General features: G+C 32.6%; 1 protein-coding gene across 1 annotated transcript in view; it reads left to right on the top strand.

Moving 5' to 3' along the window:
• The window catches only part of LOC140439837 (uncharacterized), an 895,210-nt gene extending 875,441 nt beyond the window's left edge, over positions 1 to 19,769 (top strand). The window contains exons 16-17 of the mRNA XM_072529991.1: positions 1,578 to 1,918; positions 14,177 to 19,769. Of these exons, the coding sequence (XP_072386092.1) occupies positions 1,578 to 1,918; positions 14,177 to 15,083 (1,248 nt within the window). The 3' untranslated portion in view covers positions 15,084 to 19,769. The remainder of the gene's footprint in view (positions 1 to 1,577; positions 1,919 to 14,176) is intronic.
• The last annotated feature ends 7,333 nt before the right edge of the window (positions 19,770 to 27,102 follow it).

The raw sequence follows: 27,102 nt of genomic DNA, 5'->3' as shown, positions 1-27,102 counted from the left end.
CTGTTAGTATCTCTTGTTAATTTTGTAATAGAATCTATATATGTTTTCCTTATCTGTATAGAAGTACTTAGGTAGGTAAAAACTTAACAAAAAATAAATAAAAAATATATTTGTGTGAAAAAATTTGTGTACGGACTTACTGCCTGCGCGCCCCCTGAAATGTTAAGGTAGTTTTTTATAAGTGATGTACGTTTATATATATATATATATATATATATATATATATATATATATATATATATATATATATATGTTAAAATGTTAACAATCAAGAGCTAGTTATCAACAACAAAAAATATAATAAACAGAAACGAGTGTCTTTCTGACATAAATCAAACAATCAATGTCAAAATGAATTTTTACAAAATTAAATTAAATTGGAATATTGTACTTACATAACTGTATAATTTTTAAAATAAGTTAAGTTTTAATGTTTTGCAAATTTGAAAATTTAATGGATTAACCTCATGTTGTAAGTTTTTTTACTAGTTTTATACAATGCTATTTAGTTCTAATTTCGTTGTATTTACTGATACCATATTTTAGCATATCCTGAAGAAGCAAATAAATTTTGCGAAAGCTTGATTAAAGAACAAAGAGTTTTACTTTCCTGCCCTATTAATGACTGCAACCTCAAAATAAAACTTTATTATATATATATATATATATATATATATATATATATATATATATACATATATATATATATATATATATATATATATATATATATATATATATATATATATATATATACATATATAAGAAATACTGGATATGATTGACTTTTGTGTAAACATTTACAATATATCACAAATTGTAAGTGCAACTTACTAGTCGTTGAGTGTCATAGCTTTATATAAATAATCTCAACGACTAGTAAGTTGCACTGACAATTGATATATTGTAAATATTTACACATTCTTCTAATTACAGTGTCTTGAAGAAGGAATAAAACAATTCCGAAAGCTAGACCAAAAGTCAAAAGAGTGTTTCTGTAACATCCCGGCCAAACCTTCTGACTGCAGCCCTAATAAACTGTGTTGTTTGTATATATATATATATATATATATATATATATATATATATATATATATATATATATATATATATATATATATATATATATATATATATATATAAATATACTGGTATATCTTCTTGCTCGGAATGTGTATCTTGAAAATAGTTTTTAAATAAATGGATAGAACTCAAACAAGTACATTAGTAATCGTATTGGCGTCATTTTTTTCTTGATATTTTTTATCTTTTGCAGTTTTCCTGCTGTTCTTGGAATGTATGTTAGTATTTTCTTTGTCCATATGATCAACAATTAGTATTACATGTTCAAACCATTGGAGTTTTCCTGTTGCCCGGATTATTAAAATAATGCCGAATTGGTCAGAACAACCCTTATTTTTTCTCAAAACAATGTATTTAAACTCATACTGAATTTAGTTTGTTAGGAGCACTTTTGGTATCATGACTCATCCTATATAATAAATAAATATTTATAATTAATAAATAATTATTTAGTACTTATAATAAAATAATTATTATTTTTTAACATTTTACAGATTGGTAACGTCAAAAACACTCGGTATGTAACCGTAACGTCGACTTTTGAAAAGAGTTTAGAGCGCACCGTCGACCCTACACCAAAACCGACCGAGCCCCTTACAGAGAACATCCTGGCGACATCGAGCAATTACGCCAAAGATAACAATTTCTTGGATTCCAGCATTGCTACATTGCCGCCTCTCTACCTCGCCTCGGATATGGAAACGCCACCTCTCGAAACGCTTACGGAAACCTTCAGCACGACACAGACCATGTTAAAAACTCACATTTTGCCTGTCGTACGCCACGGAAATGACACCAGCAGCTCGACTTTAGTGCAGACCTATCTGGTAACGAGGTGAGTGTTAATGATAAGTGTTAGTCTCTAATTGGAAAGCGTATTTAATCGCTGGAACGATTTCTTGTCTCAATTTGTCTGTCACGAAATGGATTTACATGAATGGAAAAGGTCGTTGTTACTTTAGGGGAGTTTAATTTAATTTAATTAAATTATTATTAAATGGAAGACGTTTTTAAAGTATTAAAAATATATTTTTAAATAAGTAAAGTTATTTAAAATATTCAAATACTTTAACGTTTTGTGACATTGGTAGGTGCGTTATATTTGATATTTGTTTATTTCTTTGGCAGATTTTTTAATAAAAAAACATATTATAAGTTAAAAGAAAAAATCCCAAATATGGAAAATATTACACACTAAAATGTGTGTAATTCTGTTCTTGTAATGAAACTTTATTACACAATTATGTTGTATTTTACATAGTTATTTCACATTTCACAAGTTATGAAACTTTATTACACAATTATGTTGTATTTCACAGTTATTTTACTCTGCGTTATATAAAAAGGTGGGAGTGTGTGTAGAAATCTTACAACCATTTCATTGTGTAAATTAATATTCTTAAGGTGGCACTACATGGAAAAATCGTATTAATTCGGCCTACAAAGGCAATTTGAGCAGATATTATAAAAGATAGAGACGTTGAAATCAGAGTGATATTTGAGGCGCATAGTGCAAGAGTGGCCTAACTAGTAAAAATTGATTTTGGGAAACAGACGATTTTTTTAAGACGAAGTTTTATTCAATTTGACCGCTCTGTGTTTCTCTAAGAACTATTAATCTTAGTTTTCAATTTTAAGACCTTAAATTAGGTTAGTTAATTTCATTTTCCATTAATATCACAAAAAAGTAAAATTTTCAAAATCTTTTAAAAAAAAAATTGTAGTCCACTCTTGCACTAACATTATATAAATAAAAAATAAAGTGCGTTTTTGCATAAAATATATTTTTACAATACTTGTATACAAGAAATTAACAAAAGTCAAAACAATGCCCTTAACTAATTTTTTTTATAAACATTTCTTCCACTATTTGTTCGGAATCTTCTATAGCGTAAAACACATTATCTTCTCCATCATCATTATTTTGTATACGTTGATCTAAATTTTTAACATTTAGATTGTTATGTAAATAAGGTGGTACATACACTAACAAATCTTGCAAATTTTCTAAATTTAGCTGCTTCAATGTCTCTGCTTTTTGGGTATAAAAGTGGAAGTTTTCCAATAAACGTACATGTATTGCGCTTCGTAATGTCTATATGTTTAAAACTAACCTCCGGATTATTAGATTCTTTATAATACAATTGTAGTGGTTCAGTTAAAGAGTATCGCAACTATTGCATTTTTAACTAGTTGTTAACGGTTTTATCTAATGGAATTCTATTATTTCTACTACTGTGGATGGTTTTTATTTTTTGGCTGTCCTAATCACTCTGGTCCAATCTCCGGGTACATAAATATCATTAAAAGTTTTCTTGTTCTTCTCTATGATTCCAAAGTCACGGTCATAGGATAAATATGAAGCCACGCCACTAAAAATTTATGGTCAATTTGCTACACTTCTGATATCTTGTTTTGTTTAATGTAATTACAAAATAGAGTCATATGATAGTATCCCGCTTGATAAATTATGGGAGGCACTGGGGAAAACAAATATAAATATAGAATTGATTGAAGCAGTAAAAACGTTGTACTACCAACAAACAACAAGATTTAAAACAGGAAATTTGATAACACCGGGATTCAAACTGACTAAAGGACTAAGACAAGCATGCTGTATATCCCCAACATTATTCAAAATATACCTCGAAGCAGCACTCAACAAATGGAAGAAAAAATGTACGAATATGGGCATACCACTAATAGACTTAACTTTGTACACTCTGTGCTTTGCGGGTGACCAGGTTATCATTGCTATATGATGACTACAAATACCTAGGAGTAAAGATCACTCAGGACGAAAAATTAGATGCAGCCTCTAAAGAACGAAATACACAGGGAAGTAAAGGCATAGGCTTTACTGAACAGCGTACTGTGGGATAAAAACATATCTAAAGAAAATAAAAGAAGAATATACAACACCATAATAAAAAGTATCACAACATATGGATGCGAAGTGTGGCCCCTAAAAGACAGAACAGAGAAAATGCTTAGATGAACAGAAATGGATTTCTGGCGCCGCTCGGCGGGAATCTCCAGACGCGACAGAATAACAAACGAGAGAGTCCAAAAAATCATGTGGGTTACACATAATATTGTTGATGACATCAAAACGACACAACTCAGATGGTACGAACACGTAAGGAGAATGCCGGAGAATAGAATACCAAGACAAATTCTTGAATGGCAACCAAGAGGTAGGCGAAGACCAGGAAGGCCTAGAAGAAGTTGGAGAGAAGCAGTTGATAAAGAAATCAGAGAACTGGAGGACGATCTATGAAATGATAGAATGAGATGGAGATTGGAAATCGGAAGACGTCGAAGAACGTTGTAAACCGGCATTATATATATATATATATATATATATATATATATATATATATATATATATATATATATATATATATATATATATATATATATATATACAAAATAGAGACATAATTAATTTTGACGTGTTAACATAGTTTTTGACATCATGCTGTATACAAGATCCAATCTCTTGAGGTCCTCTAGATGCTATGGCTTTATGCCAAATATACATGTGGGCCTGGAAACTTGACAAGTTGTGGACACCTAAACAGTATGTCCAGAACTGCCTTTTGTAGTAACATACCACAGTTGAAAGATGAGGTGTCGGAAATGTAGACATGAGATCAAACGCTATTACAGTGACATCGTTTTCAGCTATTTTACCCAATTCTGAATCCAATGCCATCCCAGCACGTTCGCTTTCTGCCTTTCGAATATGCAATTCTTTTTCTAACTTTAAACCTGCCAAAGTAACTTTAGAAGTTTCTGTTTCTATTTGTTGTTCAAATTCGTCACATCTTCGTCACAACTGTCACATACAGGCGTATGAAAAGTTAAATAAAATTTTTTTCTAAAAATATCCCTAAAAACAAATTGTGACACAGGATCATTTGTTTCTTGTTTGTATAAGGAATAGTCAACAAATAGACATATGCGTTCTCACAGAAACAAAAGAGAAAGGAAAGGGAAATGAAATCAAGAACGACTATATTCATTTATACAGTGGAGTTGAAAAATCATTAAGAGCAAAAAGAGGTGTGTCTATAGCCGTGCATACAAAACTCCAAAAACAATATCAAGAGTTGGGAAGAGATAGACGAGCAGATCATTATGATGGATCTTGAGAAACATGGGGAGACGATAGTTATAATAGGAGTATATGCTCCTAGTGACGATTCTGATACAAAAGTTAAGGATGAATTCTATGACAAATTGCTTGACGTGTTGACCCATGTAAACCGATCCAAAGAAATATGCCTATTAGGAGAGGAGATTTCAATGCTCGGGTAGGCAAAAAATTACAAGACAATGTGGTAGGAAGATATGGTGAAGACAAAATAAACAACAACGGAGAGCGACTCATTGATCTTTGTGAAACATTACAGCTTAAAATAATGAATGGATTTTATCAGCACAAAGATATACATAAATTTACCTGGGAACAACCAAAGAAAAAGATAAAATCTATAATCGACTATCTCATCCAACCAGAAAACAAAAGGCTCCAAACAAATGACGTAAGGGTGTATCGTGGTGCCGAATGCGGATCTGACCACTATATGGTGGTCGCAAAAATAACCATACACTACAGGAAAGTAAACAAGAACAAAATTGAACAGGAGAAGGTAGCAGCTTCCACAAAGATAAGATATAATATTGATAGCCTCAAACAAGAATCAGTACAATTTCTCTACAAACTTAGACTAGCCTCAAAACTAACTCACTTAACTCGAAGAGAAACAGCCGAAAAAGAATATCAAGATATAAAAAATTGCATTCATCAGGCGGCCAAAGAGGCATTGGGGTACGAAGAAGCTGACAAAAGAAAAAATCCTGAGTGGTAGAACGAAGAAGTAGGAAAATTAATTAAAGACAAAAAAAAAGCTTATCAAACATGGCTATCCACGAAAGACTCAGAAGACCGCAGAATTTACAGCAGACTCAACAGGGAAGCAAAGAAGGAAGTCACAAAAAAAAACGAAATGTGGGAAGAGAAATGCGAAGAGATGGACCGATGCTTAGGCGGAACCAAAGTGACACAAGCTTGGAAATTCATAAAAAGTATTAGAAAAGAAAGAAAAGATGAGGGAAATATAAACCTGATTCAAAATAAAAAGTGGGAAAAATATTACGAAACGCTATTAACAGAAAGTAGGCACGAATTTATGGAAAGACCTGACCATATCTCAATGACAGAAAACTCAGAGGTGCATAAGATAAACAAAGAAGAACTGAAAAAATAATTGAAACAAATGAAAAATGGAAAAGCACCCGGGCCTGGAGACATTCCCATCGAGTTGGTGAAACATGGACCGGATGCTCTTTTGGAAAGCATAGTGAATATTTTTAATAAATGCTTAATTGAAGGCCAAACGATTCCAGACAATTGGAATTTGGCCCACATTAGCCCCATTTATAAAAAGGGAGACAGAAAAGAATGCGGAAATTATAGAGGCATTAGCGTAACTAGCTCGCTGGGAAGGTTATATGGTCGTATATTGAAAAGAAGAATAGAAGAGGAGTATAAAGAAATTGAAGAACAAAGCGGCTTCAGAGCAGGAAGATCGTGCGTGGACAACACATTTACCCTTCAACAAGTAATTGAAAAACGAACAGCTCGAAACCTCCCTACGCATCTGGTATTTATAGATCTGGAGAAGGCTTATGATACAGTTCCTTTAAAACTCTTATTTAGTGTCTTGACGAAAACGGACCTTAGTAAAACATATCTAAAAGCAATACTGAACATCTATAAATGTCCTCAAAGCACTGTAAAAACAGGAAATACTTTCTCAAGGGTATTTACAGTAACGAAAGGCTTGAGACAAGGATGTTGTCTTTCCCCCACCCTATTCAAAATATATATCCAAGAAGCACTGCACCAGTGGAGACAAAAATGTGCGGGAATGGGGTTGAAGCTTAACAACCATTATCTGACAACGCTGTTCTTTGCAGATGATCAAGTACTAATTGCAAGCTGTGAAGAAGATGCAGATTATATGCTTAGAAAGCTCAAAGATGAATACGAAAAATGGGGGATGAGTATGAATATGTCTAAAACAGAATATATGCGAATAGGCAATGAAGAAGAATACCCGGATTTGGAAATTAGACAAATGAAAAGGTGCTACGAATACAAATATTTGGGAAGTATTATCTGCAGTAAAGGAACAACGGAACGAGATATAGACTATAGAGTGCAACAAGGCAGGAAGAGTGTTCAAATTCTGAATTCGATACTTTGGTCCAACAAAGCTACTATGAGAACTAAAATGACTATCTACAAAGTAATTGTAGAGCCCATTCTTACATATGGAGCAGAATGTTGGCAAATGACAGTAAAAGGAAAGAAAAAAGTTGACACGGTTGAAATGGACTACCTTAGAAGAGCTTGCCGTATATCAAGAGTAGAACGTATACCTAATTCTGAAATTAGAAGAAAAACAGATAGAGTACATACAACTTCTGAAAGAATAGAAACTAGACAGTTAATATGGTATGGACACGTACAGAGGATGGACGACAACAGATGGCCAAAAAGAGCTATGGAATACAATCCAAGTAATAGAAGGAAACGAGGAAGACCAGCCAAGTCTTGGATACAAGGTGTTATGGAAACCATGAAAGATAGAGCCATTGATGAAGACACCTGGAGAGATAGAAAAAGATGGCGATCGAAATGCGGGAAGCGGCAGAAGCTGTAGGATCCCCGCTTATATATATATATTTATATATATATATATATATATATATATATATATATATATATATATATATATATATATATATATATATATATATATATATATATATATAAGGAATAGTCGACAGATTTAAAGTGGGAGCTAAATAACAAAGATTGGGATTTTTTTTCTAGAATAATCTGACTAATATTTTGGGAACCTCGAAATAAAATGAAAAATATTGTCAAGTTTGTTTGATCTGAAACTCTCAAGACTTTTTTAAAAAACTCCTTGCAAACTGGAATATCTAGCCCTGTTTCTCTTGTCAAATAATTTTGTCTTTTCGCAATATCGCAATATTGTTAGACTGAAAATTGCTTTATAAATTCTCATCAATCACCAATACATTTTTATTTTCCCCTAAAACAAAGTGTATTGGTTTCTCGCAAACGATTATTATTAATAATAATAAAATACTTGTACTTTTTTCACTTGATGATTCCTCCATATCAGCAGTATTGTAACTGGAACCTGAATCTGCGTATGGCTCATCAATACTAGAGACATCATTGTCATCAAAGGTATTATTGCTTTTGACTGAAAGAGATAAGTTACAATAATTCAGGCGTGTATTAGTATACTTTATAACACCTTATTCAAAAATATCTTTCGAACGATTTCCGAAGTGGAAATTGAAACGTCAATAAATTTAGGTTAACCTTTAATTGTGGCTTATTCCCATTTAAATAATACCTACTTTAAAATACCACAAGAGAATAGCTTCAGAATAATATTAAGAGAGTTATATTTTAAATTGATATAAAATTAATTACAAATTATACACTTTCGGTAGTTTCTCTTCGCGAGGATTATTGGCATCTCCTGATGCAAAAAACTACCGCAGACTTGGGGGCCATCGTGTTTATCTTCGTCATTACTCTTGTTATAGTGAGAAAGTGCTGTAGTTTTCCTTTTTTGCTGCACCGCTGTACAATATTCGGTTATATAGTTATCACCATTGCGCCTGTCCTCCTGCAGAACTATTTAGATCATCTGATCTCTACTTATGTTTACTTAAGGTAATCTCGCTGCTAATTTCCATTGCTAGATTTGATCCCCTGAGTATTTTATTTCTTCCGCACCATTTATATCTACAAAGCATCCTCATATCGTACACAAGTGTAAAGACCAATAAAATTCGTAAAAGATCTCTGTTGCCTTATAAGTATTAATATAAACGTTAGCAAGAGTAAGTCATGAATCCACTATAACACAATTGTGTTAAAACTAACTGGGATAACTTCCTGGAATTGTGTAGAGTTTAGTTGTAGTAAATATTTTCGTTTTCTAATTTTCTTCTGTTGGCATTTCTCGTTAGTTATTTAGTTTTCCTTAAAACCGAGAAGTCAGATTTTAAAAAAAATACAGATTTACCCAGGTGAGTAGGATGCGTCCAAAATCTCACACTGATTTATCTCTGTCTATTCCGAGGATTCTGAGGGGGAAGACAAAAAGCTGACTATGCGGAGGGAACCCAAAAACCCCATAACTCTTTACGTTATAACATTCAATGCCAGAAGTTTACTGCCCGAGGAGAGATTCACAGAAATGGAAACTGAAATGAATAAAATTCAATTGGATGTCATAGGTGTCAGCGGAGTTAATAAGAGAGATGAAACTTTAAAAACACTGAAATCAGGGCATATATCCTATCAGACTTTCCCTGAAACGGCATCGGTCTCTTTGTCCATAAAAACCACGCGAAGAAGATAATAAACATCCAAAGTATATCATCTAGAGTGGCATATCTTATTCTGAAGTTGAACAGTAGATAGCAACTCAAAATTATTCAAGTACACGCTCCAACAACAGACAATACAGACGAAGAAATCGAAATACTTTATGACGATATATCTACTGCGCTTAATGATTCTTGTACTCAATTTAAAATTTTATGTGGCGATTTCAACGCAAAAATAGGTGTAAAAGAAGCAGAGCTAGAAACATCCGTGGGAAAATTCGGTTCCCCAGGAAGAAAGGACAGAGGAGAAACGCTACTAGGATTCCTACCCCAGAATAATTTATTCAACATGAACAGCTTCTTTTACAAAAAAATGCACAGAAGATGGACCTGGAAAAGTCTAAAGGGTAGAACAAGGAACAAAATCGACTACATCATAAGTGACAAAAAACAAATAAGTAAAGATGTAACAGTACTCAACAAGTTCACCACAAGTAGTGACCAAAGAATGATACAAGCAAAAGTCAAAATTAACACAAAACACAATGATATACCCATCCTTTTACGTAAAAAGGAGATAGAACGAACCTAGAGAATTATAATATACCTATTAGCCTGTTGAATCACATATACAAGCTCTTCACTAGGTTATTGACATCAAGATTGAAGAAACAATTAGCTTTCTACCAACCGAGAGAACAGGCAGGATTCCGATCAAATTATGGTACCAATGGTTTCCGCCATACAGTAAATACATCAATATTTACAAAAATTTCACTATGATTGTTAAGATACACAATAAAACCCGGCCAATAAAAATAAAACGTAGGATAAGGCAAGGAGATACATTGTCACCGAAATTATTCATAACGGCAATAGAGTATGCCTTTAAGATGATCAATTGGGACAATAGACAACAAAAAACTTAGCTATCTCCGTTTCGCAGATGACATTGTCCTTTTCACAGACAATTTAGGAGAAGCCACAGATATGTTAAATGAATTCGACTTTGCATGTCGGGCAAGGTGGGCAACTTGTCCAAAACCAAGTTTATGACAAATGGGGTCCCCAATAACCATTTAACTATTTAAAACAAAGTGGTTGAACTGGTGAAGATATATACGTATTTGGGTCACGAAATAAAAATCAGCCGAGATAACCAAACATGTGAAATCCAAAGACGAATTACTTTAGCGTGGTTAGCCTTTGGAAATCTGCGAGACATACTTAGGGCCAACATACCAATTAGTCTTAAAAGAAAACTATTTGACCAATGCGTATTACCGGCATAACCTATGGGGTGGAAACTATGACTATAACCAAGACTACGGCTTCGAAATTGAGAGTAGCACAGAGATGAATGGAACGGTCTATGCAGGAAGTGACGTTGCGGGACCGAATAAGAAACGGAGATCTGCCAAGAAGGACGAGTATTGCTGATGTTGTGGAACACATAGCGGAACTAAAACGTCATTGGGTAGCCTATGTAGCGAGAATGCATGAATCACGATGGACAAGCAAAATTACACATTGGAGGCCAAGAGTAGACAAAGGTAATAGAGGAAGACCACCTACACGTTGGGCTGACGGCATCAGGCGTATCACGAAAACTTGGCAACAAAGAGTACAAAATTGCAAAGAATGGAGAAGTTTAAGTGAGGCCTATGTTCAGCAGTGGACGTGATACATGAAAGCTGGATGATGGTGATGATGATGATATCTTCTTTTTCTTCTGGTTCCTATCCGTTTCGGATGTTGGAAATCATATTGGCAATCATGACCTTGCTCGCTGCGGCTCGAAACAGCTCCGTTGAGGTTTTCTTAAACCATGTTCTTAAATTCCGCAGCCATGATATTCTCCTTCTACCGGGTCCTCGCTTACCTTTGACTTTACCTTGCAATATAGACTGCAGCAGGGAGTAACGGTGCTGATTTCTCATAACGTGTCCCAGATATTGCAATTTTACGCGTTTGATCGTAAACACAATCTCTGGTTCCTTGTTCATTTTTTCTAGAACTTCCTTGTTCGTGATCCTTGCTGTCCATGATATTTTCAGCTTTCTTCTATAAAGTCACATCTCAAATGCTTCAAGTTTTTTAATAGTGGTGTCTGTAAGCGTCCATGCCTCCGCCCCGTACAACAACACAGAGAAAACATAGCATCTCAAATGTCTTATTTTTGTATCTAGGGATATGTTGTGACTTTTGAAGATGGCGCTCATTTTGTTAAAGACCCTTCTTGCCTTTCCTATGCGGCACTTTATTTCCTGTACATTGCTCCACTGTTCGTTTATAATAGTTCCCAGGTAGCAATACTGTTTTACTCGCTCTATCTGCGTCCCATTAATGTAAAGATGAGCCCCATTTATATTCTCCTTGCTAATAATCATTTGTTTCGTTTTGTGGGTATTAATGTTTAGTCCGTACTGTTGACTGTACTCGTTTATTCTGTCCATTAGCCTCTGAAGTCCCTCTAAACTATCTGCTATCACCATGGTGTCGTCGGCATATCTAACATTGTTTACTCTTTCACCATTTAGAAGGATGCCCACGTCTATTCCGTAAAGAGCCTCGTTAAAATTTTTCTCTGAGTACATATTAAATATCAACGGCGATAGGATACATCCCTGTCTAACTCCGCGTAGTATTTTTATGTGATCTGTTTCTTCTCCGTTAATTTTCATGTATGCGGTCTGATTCCAGTATAGTTCTGAAATTATTCTGAGGTCTTTGTCATCCAGGTCTGCTTCTTTTAAAATGTTTATCATCTTTTGATGTTAAACTCTGACAAATGCCTTTTCATAGTCGATCAAGCACGCGTATACGTCGCAGTTAACGTCCCTGCATCTTTGAATCAGTACCTGTACTCCGAAAAGTGCCTCTCTGGATGTCCGATAACTGTGTGTCCGATATTTGTTGTATCTGTCATGATGATGATATAGTTTCTCAAAATTATTTTCATTCGATAAGAAATATCACATCTAGTGTGATATTTCTTGTCACACCTTAAATTCTTGTCAACTAAAAATAAGTGAAAAATTGTATATTTAGTATTTCACTGTGTGAATTATTATTATTCAAAAGTTTTTAATAAAGCAACTCCGGTCTGACAACAGTAAACAATGTACTTGAATTTTGATGTCTAGTAACGAGGTGACTGGTGATTATAAAATTGTTCGTCGGAATTCGAAACCGTACTTAATTGCATCGAGTTATGACGCCTTCAAACTTAATAAGACGGGGAATGCACAAGTGTGGAGATGAAAATGGGTTAACATGATCCCGAGCATTGCTAAAGGAATTTAATTTCTTTACTAATTTAATGTTCCATTCACAAAGAAACTGTTGCCAATAGATAAGTGAATATACAAAGCAATGAATCGTCAAACAAACCATTTAAACGCAATGCTAATAAAATAGTATCAAAATTATTTGCCTTGATATTATTATTAATGTAGTGTTTTATTATTTACAGAACGTTTAAAAGAAATTTTTTTATATAAAAATTACTATGAGAATCATCTGAGAAGCTCTAAAAATGTTGCAAGAGAAACTTGGCCCATAATAATCGATCTTCGAAATAAAAGTAATACAGCTCAAATATTTTCTCTTACAAACCCTGAAAATCTAAATGAATACTTCTTTATTGTGAGCAAAAATATAACATCAGCTATTTTGCCATAACAAGATCCTATTTCCTATCTCCCCAATTCAAAAAAGGTCTTGAATTCATTTTTTGTAAGACCAGTTGATGAATCTGGACTGATCTACACAATCAGTAGTATCAAAAGTAAATCTTCGTGAAGTACTGATGGACTATCCATAAAAATTTTTTTAAACTCTGTTGACTGCCGCTCTAAAAAGTTCTGCACCACTGCATTCAAACCATTCCCTTAAGTTCTTAAGCCAGAATATTCTTCGTCTTCCCACATTTCGCTTTCCTCGGATTTGGCGTTGCATAATAAGTTGTAATTATGCGTACTTTTGCCCTCTCACGACATGTCCTAAGTACTCAAGTTTTCGTCTTTTGATAGTGTATATTATTTCCGCCTCATTTCATATCCTTCTAGTTACTTCCACGTTTGACATTCTTTGAATCCATGATATTTGTAGGATTCTTCTGTAACACCAAAATTCAAAAGCGGTCAACTTATTCAGATGGACATGTTTTAGTCTCCACGCTTCCAAGCCATAAAGAAAAGTAGAGAACACGTAACATCGAAGGATTCTCAGGCGTAGTTCTAACCTTATATTCCGGCAACAAAGAATTTTTTTTAAGTTTAATGAATGATGCACGTGCTATTTCAATGCGTGTCCTAATTTATTTGATGAGCTTTTTTTGAATATTAAAATAAATAAAAAGAGAAATCAAACGATTTCTACCTAGCGAAACCGAATTCAAATCTTTACCACTGTGTTTCCTAAAATTTGCGAAACAAACAGAGCAGTGACTATGCCGTTCTGACGAGACCTAAGGAGGTCGAAATACGTATCAGCGGTTGTCGCTGCACTGTATCAAAACAAAAATCTAATACCGTCATTCTGTTCTGATTAAAATAAATATTTGGTGGTGGTAATACTATACAAAAAGTATATTTTAAAAAAATTTAACTAAAGTTGTATAAATTCATTACAGGTTAGTGACTGCTACAAAAACTTTACCTCCCATGGAAGCATACCACTTTATTCCAAGTAAAGTACTTAACGAGTTTAACAGTCATCTGGATGAAGCTGGATCTGAGCTGCATTTGGAGCTTGAATTCGGAGATCAGAATGACCAAGAAGAAGGACTAATTAGAAAAGTCTCCCTACCAGCTGACCTTGATTTGGCAAATATTGGTTCCAATTTCGATCTGTCAGATGTGGAAAAATCTAAATTGTTGGAGGCACATATAAGGCCAAAGAAAGCACAGTCTCCCAATAAACCAACCATAAATGAGTTAACTAATAATCAGCAGATTCCACCTGTTAATCCAGATCAACTACAACAGCTCGCCTTATACAGATTACTGAACCCTCAAGCTGCAGGAGCTCAAGCTCAAGTAATCACTACATCAAAACCTGTAATAAAAGTTGAAACCTTATATGAGACTTTTGTCCTGCCCGTCACGCAAGGCCATAACACAATTCAAAGTACAATTTCCAAATTAAAGGGAACAATAACGAAAACGGATTATGAAATCGGTACGAGTACTATCGCACCTGCATTCCCACCTTTACAACCTCAACTACCACAGATTCCACAGTTACCACAAATACCACAAATTCCTCAATTACCGCAGTTGAATCCCTTCCTACCCCAACCTCAACCTCAGCTCATAGTAACTTCCTCCCCAATTATACAAAGCACCATGATAACTCAAACCAACAGCAAAGTTCTCAAGCTAACGTTTGGTGCTAAGACTGCACACACCACTATCTACTCCACTACAATTATACCAACTGTAACGACGTCCTTCGTTACAGCGTCGATTCCAGTACCTACAGCTGCGTACCCTGGATACTTCCCAGCTCCATTCCCAGGATATCCATATGTCGGGTAAAATTTAAGGCGACGTTTTAGGTTACTAGTCAATTGAAAACATGAGTTGTATTAAACAAAAGACAGAAAAGACTTTTTTCAAGAACTGGAGGTGATTGTGAATTGTGAACTTTTTAAACCAAAATTTAAGTTACCTCGAAATTAGTTCCGTATATTACGTAGTTTCTTATTAAAATAGTTTAGTAACTTTCTTTGTCGTTTAATTAAGTACATGTATCAATATCAATTAACTGAGGTCATTCCAAATTTATTTCATTTACAGTAATGAAACTTATGCTTACAAATAAACAAAACAAAATTACTCAATAAAAGGTACATTTTAAGTTTGACTTATACAATAAGTAAGTAGTAGTATGTGGTACCAAAAATTTTTGTGTAAGTTAAAAGAGTTGAATTTAATATTTTTAATAGGTTTTTGTAACGCACAACTAAATCCACGTTTTGTAACGCACAATTAAATAAATTGATATATATTTAAGGGATATATTAAAAAAAATGTGGTCCAGGTTTTAGTAATTTTAGCAGTTTTGTAATAATTGATAAAATTGTTATACGAGTAGCAACGACTGCGATTATCTGAAAAAAGTATATAGTTGAGAAACTTTACAGAAATATCTTATTACCAATAATCAATTGATAATTGCCTTATATCACAGTATTTAACAGTGTAGGCTTACACGATTCGTGCTTATATAAGAGAAGTTGATAATACCTGCCGCAACCACAGACGAAACGTCATACATATTTACAGACCATTGCCTAGACAGTCGGAAATCAGTGTAGCTTCCACAATTTGGTTTAAATATTCTTTTATTACTACTGTTTCTTTAATTTTTGTTTTTCACTTGCATTGATATTAAATATTATTTTATGGTCTCATCCTTTTTTTAAACAATACTATAAATTTTACAGGTGCCTTGGGCAAATTAAAAACATTAAAGATCTACTCAATTAAAGAGAATTAATAAACTGCAGAGTGGAACCAATAGAAAAATAAGCCAAATAGAGAAAATAATGATTCACTGGAATTGAAACAAATCAAGTAATGTGGTTTAACTACACCTTCTGTCAGGTTTATAAATCTGGACATCCTACGTCTTCTTTTAATTCCTAAGGTACGTTTGTCTTTCTAATAATTTATGTATTAGTTCAATACTAGTATATTATTAGTCTGTTCTTAATAAATTTTAGTAAAGGCCGTCCATCAAAGGGTACTAAAGTTTGGTCTATACAAATGTTATCAGACAACGTTATAGGTTGTATATTAAATACATTCCTATAGGTCTTGTGGAACTATCTGTATTTTTTGATCAGTAAAATCCGAATTATTCAGAAGAAATTTAAATTTATTTCTTGACATAACTTGTTTTATTTTATTAAGTGGAAAAACAAAGTAGACCAATAAGAAGATAGTTTCGGCATTAAACAGGTCCAATTCAAATTTGTAAGCTCAAAAATATTGGTATTTTATTTATATTCGTATTTCTCGACATTCTTATTTGAGCTTTAAGTGCTTTCTCGGCTTTTTAAGAAGCATATCAATGTGTTTGGTGGATCATTTTAGTAAGGAAATTTTCACCAAAATTTTTACAAGAAACCTATTAGTTTTTTCTCTGGTATATTTTCTATAATATCAGGTGTATTTTAAATTATTGACAAGAAGCGGGAATGCTTTCAAAACTGCCACCTGTGATAGCACTCCACTGTAAATTGCTTGAATTCGATCTTGCAAGTAACTTATCTGACGAAAAATCGTTGTACGATTTTAAGTTCTTTATAACTTCCTTAATGGTTTAATTAATTTTAGAGAAATAACTTGTACTTAAAACTAAATTGTAGTCATGATTAAAGCTTTTTGGTTAATTACTTCTGAGGTCAAACAAATTTCGTTCTTGGTAAGACGTTCTTTTGTCTTCTTTCTTACAGGCGAACATTAGTCAGAAGAAGAGATATCATTATCAATATGTACATAACCTGCTGATGAATATCCGAATGTTTCTTCATCTGACAAAATTTCCATCATGATTTTTTTAAGTTAAAGTTGTTTTTTCTCGTATTCAGACATCTTAGAGGCACAACTTATTACAGTTGCTCAGCCAATGACCCGAAATGGACTAAACGCTTGCAATCTAGAGCGATAATAGACTATTATAGACAGGTTGATTCCAGTAGGCGTGAATCACGATTAGTCGCGCGGCCTTCAAGAGGAATTTAGTACTGGGGACCGCATAGTGAGGACTATGCTTCGCAGTTCAAAGTATGATAAAAAAATATTTATGTAACACGTTTGTATACGGAATATAAATATGTTTTGAGTAGAAAAGTTGTCGTCCCAGAAAATCTTCAATACATTACGGCGTTTAACGTGTTAATTAACACTTTTTATGTTCAACTCTTTAAAACGCCCTTCCATACACTAATAAACACAAATAAATGTCTTGCTTTATTTCTAAGCATCTCTACTCCAGCATATTCCAATCTAACAAAGATTTTATTGTCCCTGTATTGTATCTTGTTTCTAAATCAACATTAGGTATTAATAATTTTGTTTTCAAGAGTTTCAATAATTATGTTCTTTGGTCTAAGCAATTTTTAGCACTTGTCTATGTGGAGATGACTACAAATCTCAATTGCAGCTACTGTTCGGGGATTTTACAGTTTTGTTAGCTTAATCTTTATGAACGTTCGCATAAATCATTTTGTTTCCTGCATTTTTTAAAGTGATTGCCCAATGTTGTGTATTCTATTCTAACAGGTATATATCATTATTTTTCTTCTTAGGATTCCGTTTTTATGTTTATTTAATTGCTGCTTATTCGTTTTATATAAAAAGCGTGTTTAGTAACTGTAATATTTAAAACAAAAATTAATTTAAGTAAATTCCTTACTTAAATTTTTTCATTTGATTTATATAGGTTTGAACTCATATTATCAAAGTCCATATAAATAAAACCTTCTATTTATTAAAACTATACAATGACTTTGTAATATTGGCTTAAAACTAAACAAAACCGGACCTACGTTTAACCAAATTAAAAATACAATTCCATAGGCCATATAAATTTTATTAATATTCTGTAGGAAAAAGTGCGGCAAAAATAAATTACAACAATATATAATGGAATGATACAAATCCAGTGCAATGGCATGTAAAGTAAAATGTACTGGAAAATTCCTAACTTTTTAAACAGTTCAGTTGTTTTTAATGGACTTTTACACAAATTGAGCATTGATACATGAGCATTGACTTTAGTCTTTATATCACAAATTGTACATATCCATTTATCATTTCCCTACGTTTAATAGACTTGTTTCCATTTATAAATTGGATTTGTTATAAAATTTGTGTCTGTTAAATTTATTTCAAACAGATTACGGAGACATCCCATAAATAATCATAGTCATTTTGTTGGAGCAATATGCATTAAAATCATTTATTTTATACGTTAATATGTTTACAATAAAGAACAATAAATATTTAAAAAGTAAAAATTAAACTGTCTAAATTTGTTATAATATATTAAAATATGTTTCCTTTTTGTAGTTGGACAACTATCTTCTACTAGTTTTTTATTACCAAGGTTTGTACTTGGTATTTAATTTCATATTTTTCCATTTATTTTTTGTATCTCAAAGTTTTCAACTGTAATTTGCTTTATTTATTATATAATTCGCTTTAATCATCTGTTTTATTTATTTAGTAGATAATATGTACCTTACCTTTTGGCCTTTAGCATCCGTTGTCGGTTGTCTTTCGGGCCAAGATCTTGCTATAACAGGTACGGAAATCTTTTCCTCGCAGTGCTGCACGGGCTAATCTGCTGGGCCAGTTTTAGTCCTTGCATTCGAACGTGTGTTTTTTCTCTCTCCTTCTGGTTAATATTTTTCTCACGAAAAGCTAGAGAAAAGCTAGAGAAAAGCTAGTTTTTCTCTGACAGGGTCCCTTATTCCACGAGAAATTTAATGCAACTTGATTATTGCAGGGTGTCCGGAGCTGAGTTGTCTTTAACTTTAACTCGGTGAAAATCACCTAACAGAATTAATAACCGTGACCAAATATAAAGTGTTCCTCCCTCATGTCCAGATCTCAGAAGGGATAAATTTTATTTTAATTCCAGCTTGTGAGATGCAACACAATCAGAAATTAAAATAGAAAACAATTTAGCTATAAAATTTCTAAATAATTTTCTCGTAGAATGACTGAAATTGAATTATTTTTGAAGTTATTTTCAATCTAATTGTGAATCGCAAGTTTGTGAATGCAGAACAAATAAGTGTAGTTATTTGTTAAGGCTGTATTTCTAAAAATTGTAGTATTTATAATTAAACACACATCATCTATTTTTCTTTTAATTCCTTTTCGCGACAAGGTATATAAAAGTTTAATTTCACCTTTTATATTTTTGATCTCTTATTTTTTTGTTTCAATATCATTTCAATCAATTTTATTAAAAAAGCATATTCAGAAGTAATACCAATTTAAAATGGAAACAAATATATTAATTCCTAATACATAAGCAAATAGTTAATAGGATTGTATAGTTAGTTAAGTTTAATACTTTTGTACTGATATTAGTAACTAATTTATTGATTGTGCAAACATTTCTACCTAAGTTTAGTGTACATTGCTAGTTTTATGTTTTTTTAACAGTGTTAAACTATATTGTAATTCAATAAATTTAAGTAAGTAATGTAGATGTTTTTTTTTCCTAATATTTCTAAGTACCTAGATAATAAAAAAATATCGTTATATAAATATATATATATATATATATATATATATATATATATATATATATATATATATATATATATATATCGATATATATATATATATATATATATATATATATATATATATATATCGATTCTTTTGATTTTTGAATGATTAGAGATAAAATAAAAAATATTCGACTTTCTTATATACAACTCCTCCAATAATTCCTGTATCTAACTTATATAGACAGAGTTGCTCAAAACAGATGGAACACGACTTCTAAGGAACACAGAAAGAAATATGGAAAATGATAAAAGGACAAAGAAAAGATGAACGAACTTATAAAAACGAAACACATTCAGAAGGAAACATGGACAGACAACTTTCGATCCCTATTTTCAAAAGGAGACCATAATGAGACACCAACACCAGAGGTGACGGAAAACGGAGAAATAAATATTAAGGAGGAATAAATAAAGAAATCATTAATGAAATTAAAAAACAAAATCATCAGGGGAGACCAGAATACCGAACAAACTTTTAAAGTACGGAGGGCCAGATCTGACCAAACAACTACTAAAACTAATCCAAAAAATAATAGAACAGAACAGAATTCCTCAAGAACGGAAATCAAGCATCCTAATACTTCTCTTCAAAAAGGGTGACAAATCGGACGCGGAAAATTACAGAGGAATTAATTTAAATAGATACCTTTAGAAATAATCAAAACGATCGAAAATATCTACCAAAACAACACAATAAAAATAGAAGAAAAACTAACTGGCTCTATTGAGGCTGGCAATGGGATAAGACAAGGAGATTTCCTGAATCCTTCGTTGTTCAACCTCATTATGGATGGAATAATAAAAAACTAAGAACTAAAAAAGGATACCAAATGGGAGAAAAATAGCTTAAAATAATTTGTTATGCAGACGATGCCCTAATACTCTCTCAGAGTGAAGATGATTGACAACGTACGCTGCATTAATTAATATACCCACCAGAAAATTAACAATGTTAATTTCTCAAAAAAAAATGCACGGCTATAACAGCAAATTTACTAAGATGTAAATTGGAGCTTGAAGGTCAGATAATAGAACAAGTGATGGAGTTTTAATGTCTAGGCATCACATTATTATTCAACGAATATCTCGATACAAAAGCGAAAGATCAATCACACAGAGCAAACAGAACCGCAGGAAGTTTTCCATATCTAGGCAAGTTGGTTCATATCTAGGCAACTTCCACCATAGTGATGGAAGTTGCCTAGATATGGACCAACTAGTGTAATGTCCAAAATTATTATTTTTTTTTGTGAGGTTATATATTATGCACTTAATGAAATATTGTTTATGCAAGTTTAGCGATAATATGCACCCGCGATAGTACACGTATATAGCTACACTGCACTTTGTTACTGTCTGGAACAAGTATAAATCGCAAAACAAGTTTTGCAACAAACAACTATTTATAAACACTGTAAATTACGAGAACGGCAAAAACGATGTTTACTCGTTCAGGTACATGTATCGAATTCCCTAGTAATATTTATTTTTCCTAATAACTGTATAATTTTAAATAAGAAGAAATCATATAACACATATCTCAGACGCGGAGTGAAATGATATCTTAAACTTGCGATCGAATTAGTAGTTGGTGCAGCAATTGTCAATGGCTACTGGCCATAGATGAATGCGACATAAATGAAAAACGAATCATTTGAGCTGAGGGTGTATAGAAGAATTTTAAAAATATCGTGGGCAGAACACGTCACAAACAAAGAGGTTCTGAGAAGGATGAATAAAGAAATAGAAATTTTAAATACAATTAAAACAAGAAAATTTAATTATTTCGGACATATTACACGTGGAGAGAAATACACCTTGCTCCAACTGAATATGCAGGCAAATATCCAAGGAAAGAGAAGCACAGAAAGGCGTAGAATGTCATGGCTGCGCAACCTGAGAGAGTGGTACGGATGTACATCAAACGAACTTTTCAGAGCAACCGTCTCAAAAGTCCGAATAGCTATAGAAATATTTTTGTATACCCATTCCTAAATCTTAAATATTTTAAATTTTCAGCTCTCATCAAAATAAATTACTGACCTATCTCTCAATTTGTAATTCGATTGTTAATCGGATAAGAGATATGTTTCTTTTTAATAATACCACAAAAATGGCACGGAAATGGGAAGTAAGCGTGCAAAAAATAAAACGAATAAAACAAAATACCACTGCGATATAGGTAGCAAGCACTTAGTAAAAGTAAAACTAAAGAAGCTAACGTATTTTTACTGTGGCCATAGTGGACAACACTCACCATATATTTAAAATGGATCTGGTGGACTAATTCTATACACCGCGACCTGAAACATGAACAGTCGTGGTGGGCATTATTGACTCACCCCGGGCACAACGGACCCACAACCTAAGTGGTGGACAACTTTTACCCACCATGGAATTCTGTGTTAATATAAATATTTTTTTACAAAAAACAAATTTTTATACATTCATCTGATTCCTAGATATTGTATGGCATTATATACTCTAACTTCAACTTTTGTCGCTTAATTCGTTATTACATAACGCTGTGGAAATATGTTAGAAAAACGAAAAAAATTTCGTTAATTTGACACATTATGTATATAAATATTTTTTTGAAAACAAATATTTAAATCGGAAATAATATAAGAAAATACTAGTACTCGAGTTGCAATACTCTAACATTTCCGCTTACTTCACTTTAGCCCTTCTCCGCAGTTTTCCCTAGCAGAACTTTTCTTTCCTAATTAACGTCAGATTTTTTTCATTCCTTTTAGAATTATAGTCCTCATACACTCTCCAACTTAAACAATAATATTAAGAGTTCTCCTGCCAAATTAACTTTTAGAGAAAGTTTTATTAGCTCTGATGCAAAAGACGCCTTCGGTGGTATAAAAAACTTTATCCATTTAGGAAAATGTTCGAATGGAGTTTCAGACATATCGGAGAGGCCTTGGGGCCACTGTAAATATCTTCTTTCTCCGTCGAAGAGGTTTAAAACTTTTTAAGTTATGGAATTCATACAATATTGAACCTTTTTAGTATGAAATAGCCAGTTTTGTAAAAAGTAAAATGGTACGCAATAATTTGTTAGATAATAAAAGTTGCGACAAATTTCTTTATCAAATATTTTTATATTATCGCACAATGCGAAGTTTAATGAAAAATTTTATTTTTAACCCTTTCGCTACTGAAATATTATTAGACGGGGAAAAAAATTTTTTTTGTGGAATTTTAGTTAAATAGGCATAAATAAATGGGATTATACAAAAAAACAAAAAAAAAATCCCCCACCAGATTTAAGAATTTTGTTGTACATGTTTGTGTACATTAATACCAAACACTAGTTGGTCTAAATGGTAAAAATATGTATTTTTTATGTAAAAGCTTTATAAATAAACCAAAACAAGTAATGATTATTTGTTTTATATTTAGCTTATATCTAAGATTAAAATAGATAAAAATTCATGAATCGCAAAAAAATCTAACACAAATACAAAGTCATTTCCAGTGGAAGGTCAAAAAGCAGTTCCTCTCCTTTCCTAGACACAAATAAACATCACACTTGCGGCGCCGGAAATGTGAACGCCCTTACAGTTGTTTTGTGTGCAGCGTCCAATCCCTTTCTCACTACTGTGAATAGGCAAATGATCTACATTATCTAATCGAACTCTGTCAATGGGACGAGTTTCAAATCTGCACCTTTTAGTGTTGTTTGAATTTGTTTCTAAAGTTACGTCTTGTAAACTTGGTCGCCCCCTTTTCTAGTCTTTACCACACATTGTACCAGCAAGTACCGAGGAATTTCCAACATCCATTCGAAAATGTAAAAGATCGAGAATTTTCTTGCTGTCAACACCTAGTCTTTTACAGTCTTCTTTGTACTCCAACCAACTGTTGCAGATTGCCATATCTATTGCCGTATACCATTTCTTCGATCTAATAAATATGCGATATAAGCCTAATAAAAAATCCATTTTATCTACACCACCCATAGAAGAATTATAACGCTTGATTACCTCTGGTCTTTCAACATCTACAAATGTTTTTTTTATTTTGTCCCATCTTTTAACGATATCTTTATCTCGAATACCAACAAAGTTAGATGCCATATTGACTACTCTGTTATCAAACCATTTAACTAAAATAACGTCACCGTCTTTACCACAGAGCTGTTCCATGTAACCCCTGGGTTTCTTGGAAAATTCTTTTTCACTGAGAAAAGGTGGTTTTTCAAATCTATTCAGTCTGGCAGTTGTCAAAGTTGTCAAAGTATAATTGTGTATAAAGTGCTTGAATTCTTTTACCAAGATGAATTATAACTGCGGCACGATGTCCAAATTTGTTTTGTAAAGTTTGGTCAATTTCGGTATTTTTTCCCTGATACAAAATAAAATCATATATCAGTCCACTTTCTCCACACAGTAGAAACAATTTTATTCCCAATAGATTAGGCTTACTTTTTATATATTATTTCACCGATAATTTTCCCTTGAAGGGGCATATCTGTTCGTCGACACATAACTTCTCCTCATGTTCTAATTCTCGACATCTTTTCAAAACGGCATCAAAAATTGGTCGAACTTTATAAAAAACATCTATATTATCTAGATTTTTACTATGTGTAAATATGTTTTGAGTTTATAGAATCTGTTTTTGGACATACTGTTTATAAAAGTGCTCATTCCTATAGCATTATCCCAATATAAATGTATTCTAGGCAGTTTCAAACATCCCATTATGATGTCTAAACCTATAAGGATCTCAATTTCTTTTGAGATTTTGAGAATTCGTGTGTGCAAAATTAAAATCGTTACATTGATTTACATAGATTTGTTTATACAGATTTGTTTTCTCTGCAACCTTTTTGAATAAAGCTGCCGGGATATATCTTGAGAAATATTCAATAGGCAACTTAACTTCTGTATCGCTATGTTCATCTTGAGGTTTGGTCCAATTTTGCATTGCCAGTGGGGCAGTTTGTCTTTCTGCTTTTGAGTTTCTTAAGCCTGCAAAGAAAAATTTTGTTGTAACTTTTGCCTGTAATCAACACACATTGGATTCAAAACCAAAATACAGTGCCTCTGAATACAGTTGTGCACGATTGTGTACACAAACAACTAACTGAAATTTACCTTCCAGTACAATTGTACGCGATCATGTATATAATGTTTTATACAGTTTTTTCAAAAACCTTTACCACATAATGATGAGATTACTATTAATAAATATTCCATAAACTTTCATAAAACCATGCAGTACAATAAAACAGCAACAACGTAACTGTAAATATATAAATGAAAGGTACTCACCTGATCCACAACTTCTTTTGGTCGCCATGTTGGTTGGTAATGATTATTTAAACCGATTTTTTATAGATAAAACCAGTGGCTTTAAATTATATTAAAAGATGTGTACCTGATCATGTACAAATGGGTTTTGCGGAATAAATATAGAAGTTCTCTTATTTCTTAAGGTTTGAAATCCATGTACACGATTGTGTACACCAGTAGCGAAAGGGTTAAATTAATTTTAATTTAGCTAGTATAGGCAAAGATAGTTGTCGAAAGTAGTAGACCGATAACAACTTACTTTAGAACTCTAGAATAAATCATAGAATTAGCTAGAATCATAGAATTTTTTCTAATTTATATTAACTAAACGGATTAAGCAGAACGTTGTAGACAATAAACACAAAAACCTGTCACATTTAATAATATTATGTTTAGTTTACAGAAAGAAGTTGTTGTGAAGAAGACACGTAATTGGTTTGGCTCATATAAAATGAGTGACTCAGAACCAGAGGTGACTATACAACAAATTCACTCTTTTAAGATAATTGAGGGTAAAGTTAATACGTTATATAAATTTCTAAATAAAGTACCATAACTACATTTTGATGTTTTTGTATAAGAGAAACTAAAACAATTCAGGTAGAATAAAGCAAAAATAAATTATTTCAAAATAAGCTTTATTTTTAAAGAAAAAAGGAAAAAAAAGTATAGGCGTTGTTCGCACTGACACTTTCGCAACAAAACTAAAAAATATTTTAAACCAGAAAAAAAAAGTATTACTCCGCCTCTTCCTCTCCCTCTTGAATCTGTGCTAGACCTGTATCCATCTCATTGGCACACTTGAGAGTTTTAAAATAGTCGTGGTGGATAGGACGCACGTACTATAAGAATGATATTAGATCTTTCTTTTTCTCTACTGTTATCCCTCTTCCTTCGGGAAATAATAAATCTATCTTTTTCGTGAAGTCTACTTCAGAAAAATAACTATTAGTGTTATTGTTGTATTTAAAATACATTTTTCTCGGCTCAGATTGTAGTAACTGAATCCAGGATATTTTTAGCCATTCTACTTTTTCTCCTGTAATTACTTTATTTCTATTTAGACAGTCGTCTGGCAAAAATATATTTGTGTGATATTTTTTTTCCTTGTTATTGACACCACAATTTTGATTACAAGTTGAAAAACTGTCTCCAGGCACAAAAAATTTTGGATTTATTTCCTTTACATTGCTTCTTTGCATTTCATTAAGAAGACCTAAAACGACTTTTATATTCCTATTCTGCCCACCATAACTATATATAATTTAGCTCTCCAGACCTAGAAGGCCCATGGCTTGGGTTACTATTCTTTTCCATTCTTTTCTGTTTGTTGCTTTATTTTTCCAGTTTGGTATTTTAAGTTTTTCTATGTCTTTTTCAACATCCTTCTTTCACCTGGTTTTCGGTCTGCCTTTCTTCCTTTTCCCTCCTATTCCTCCCATTAGCATTCTTTTTGGCAGTCTCGTGTTTTCCATCCTTTGGATGTGTCCCAACCATCTCAGTCTTTGTGACTTTATGGTCCCACGATATTCGATTCTCCATACATCTCCTCTAATTCCATATTTGGTCTTTTTATCCATATACCATTCCATAATTTACCTCCAAATATTTTCCTGGGGACTTTTCTTTCCCAGACTTGCAGCAAGACTTGCTCGGATTTGGTCATTGTCCATGTTTCATTGGCATATAATACAATAGGTCTTATTACTGTCTTATATATTCTTATCTTAGCCTTTCTAGATATGTTTTTGCTTCTTAATAAGTTGTTTAGTGCAAAAATACAACGGTTACCGGCCATAATTCTCGCTTGGATTTCTTCCTTCATATTTGGTCTTCTCGTGAATGTCGCTCCTAAATACTGGAATATTTCTACTTCTTCGAATTTATATGTTTTTTCATCTGTTATTACTGTCAGATATTGTTCTT

Source organism: Diabrotica undecimpunctata, chromosome 4, assembly GCF_040954645.1.
Source record: "Diabrotica undecimpunctata isolate CICGRU chromosome 4, icDiaUnde3, whole genome shotgun sequence".
Taxonomy (NCBI): Eukaryota; Metazoa; Arthropoda; class Insecta; order Coleoptera; family Chrysomelidae; genus Diabrotica; species Diabrotica undecimpunctata.
The sequence above is the reverse complement of the archived record's forward strand: the minus strand, read 5'-3'. Positions and strand labels throughout refer to the sequence as shown.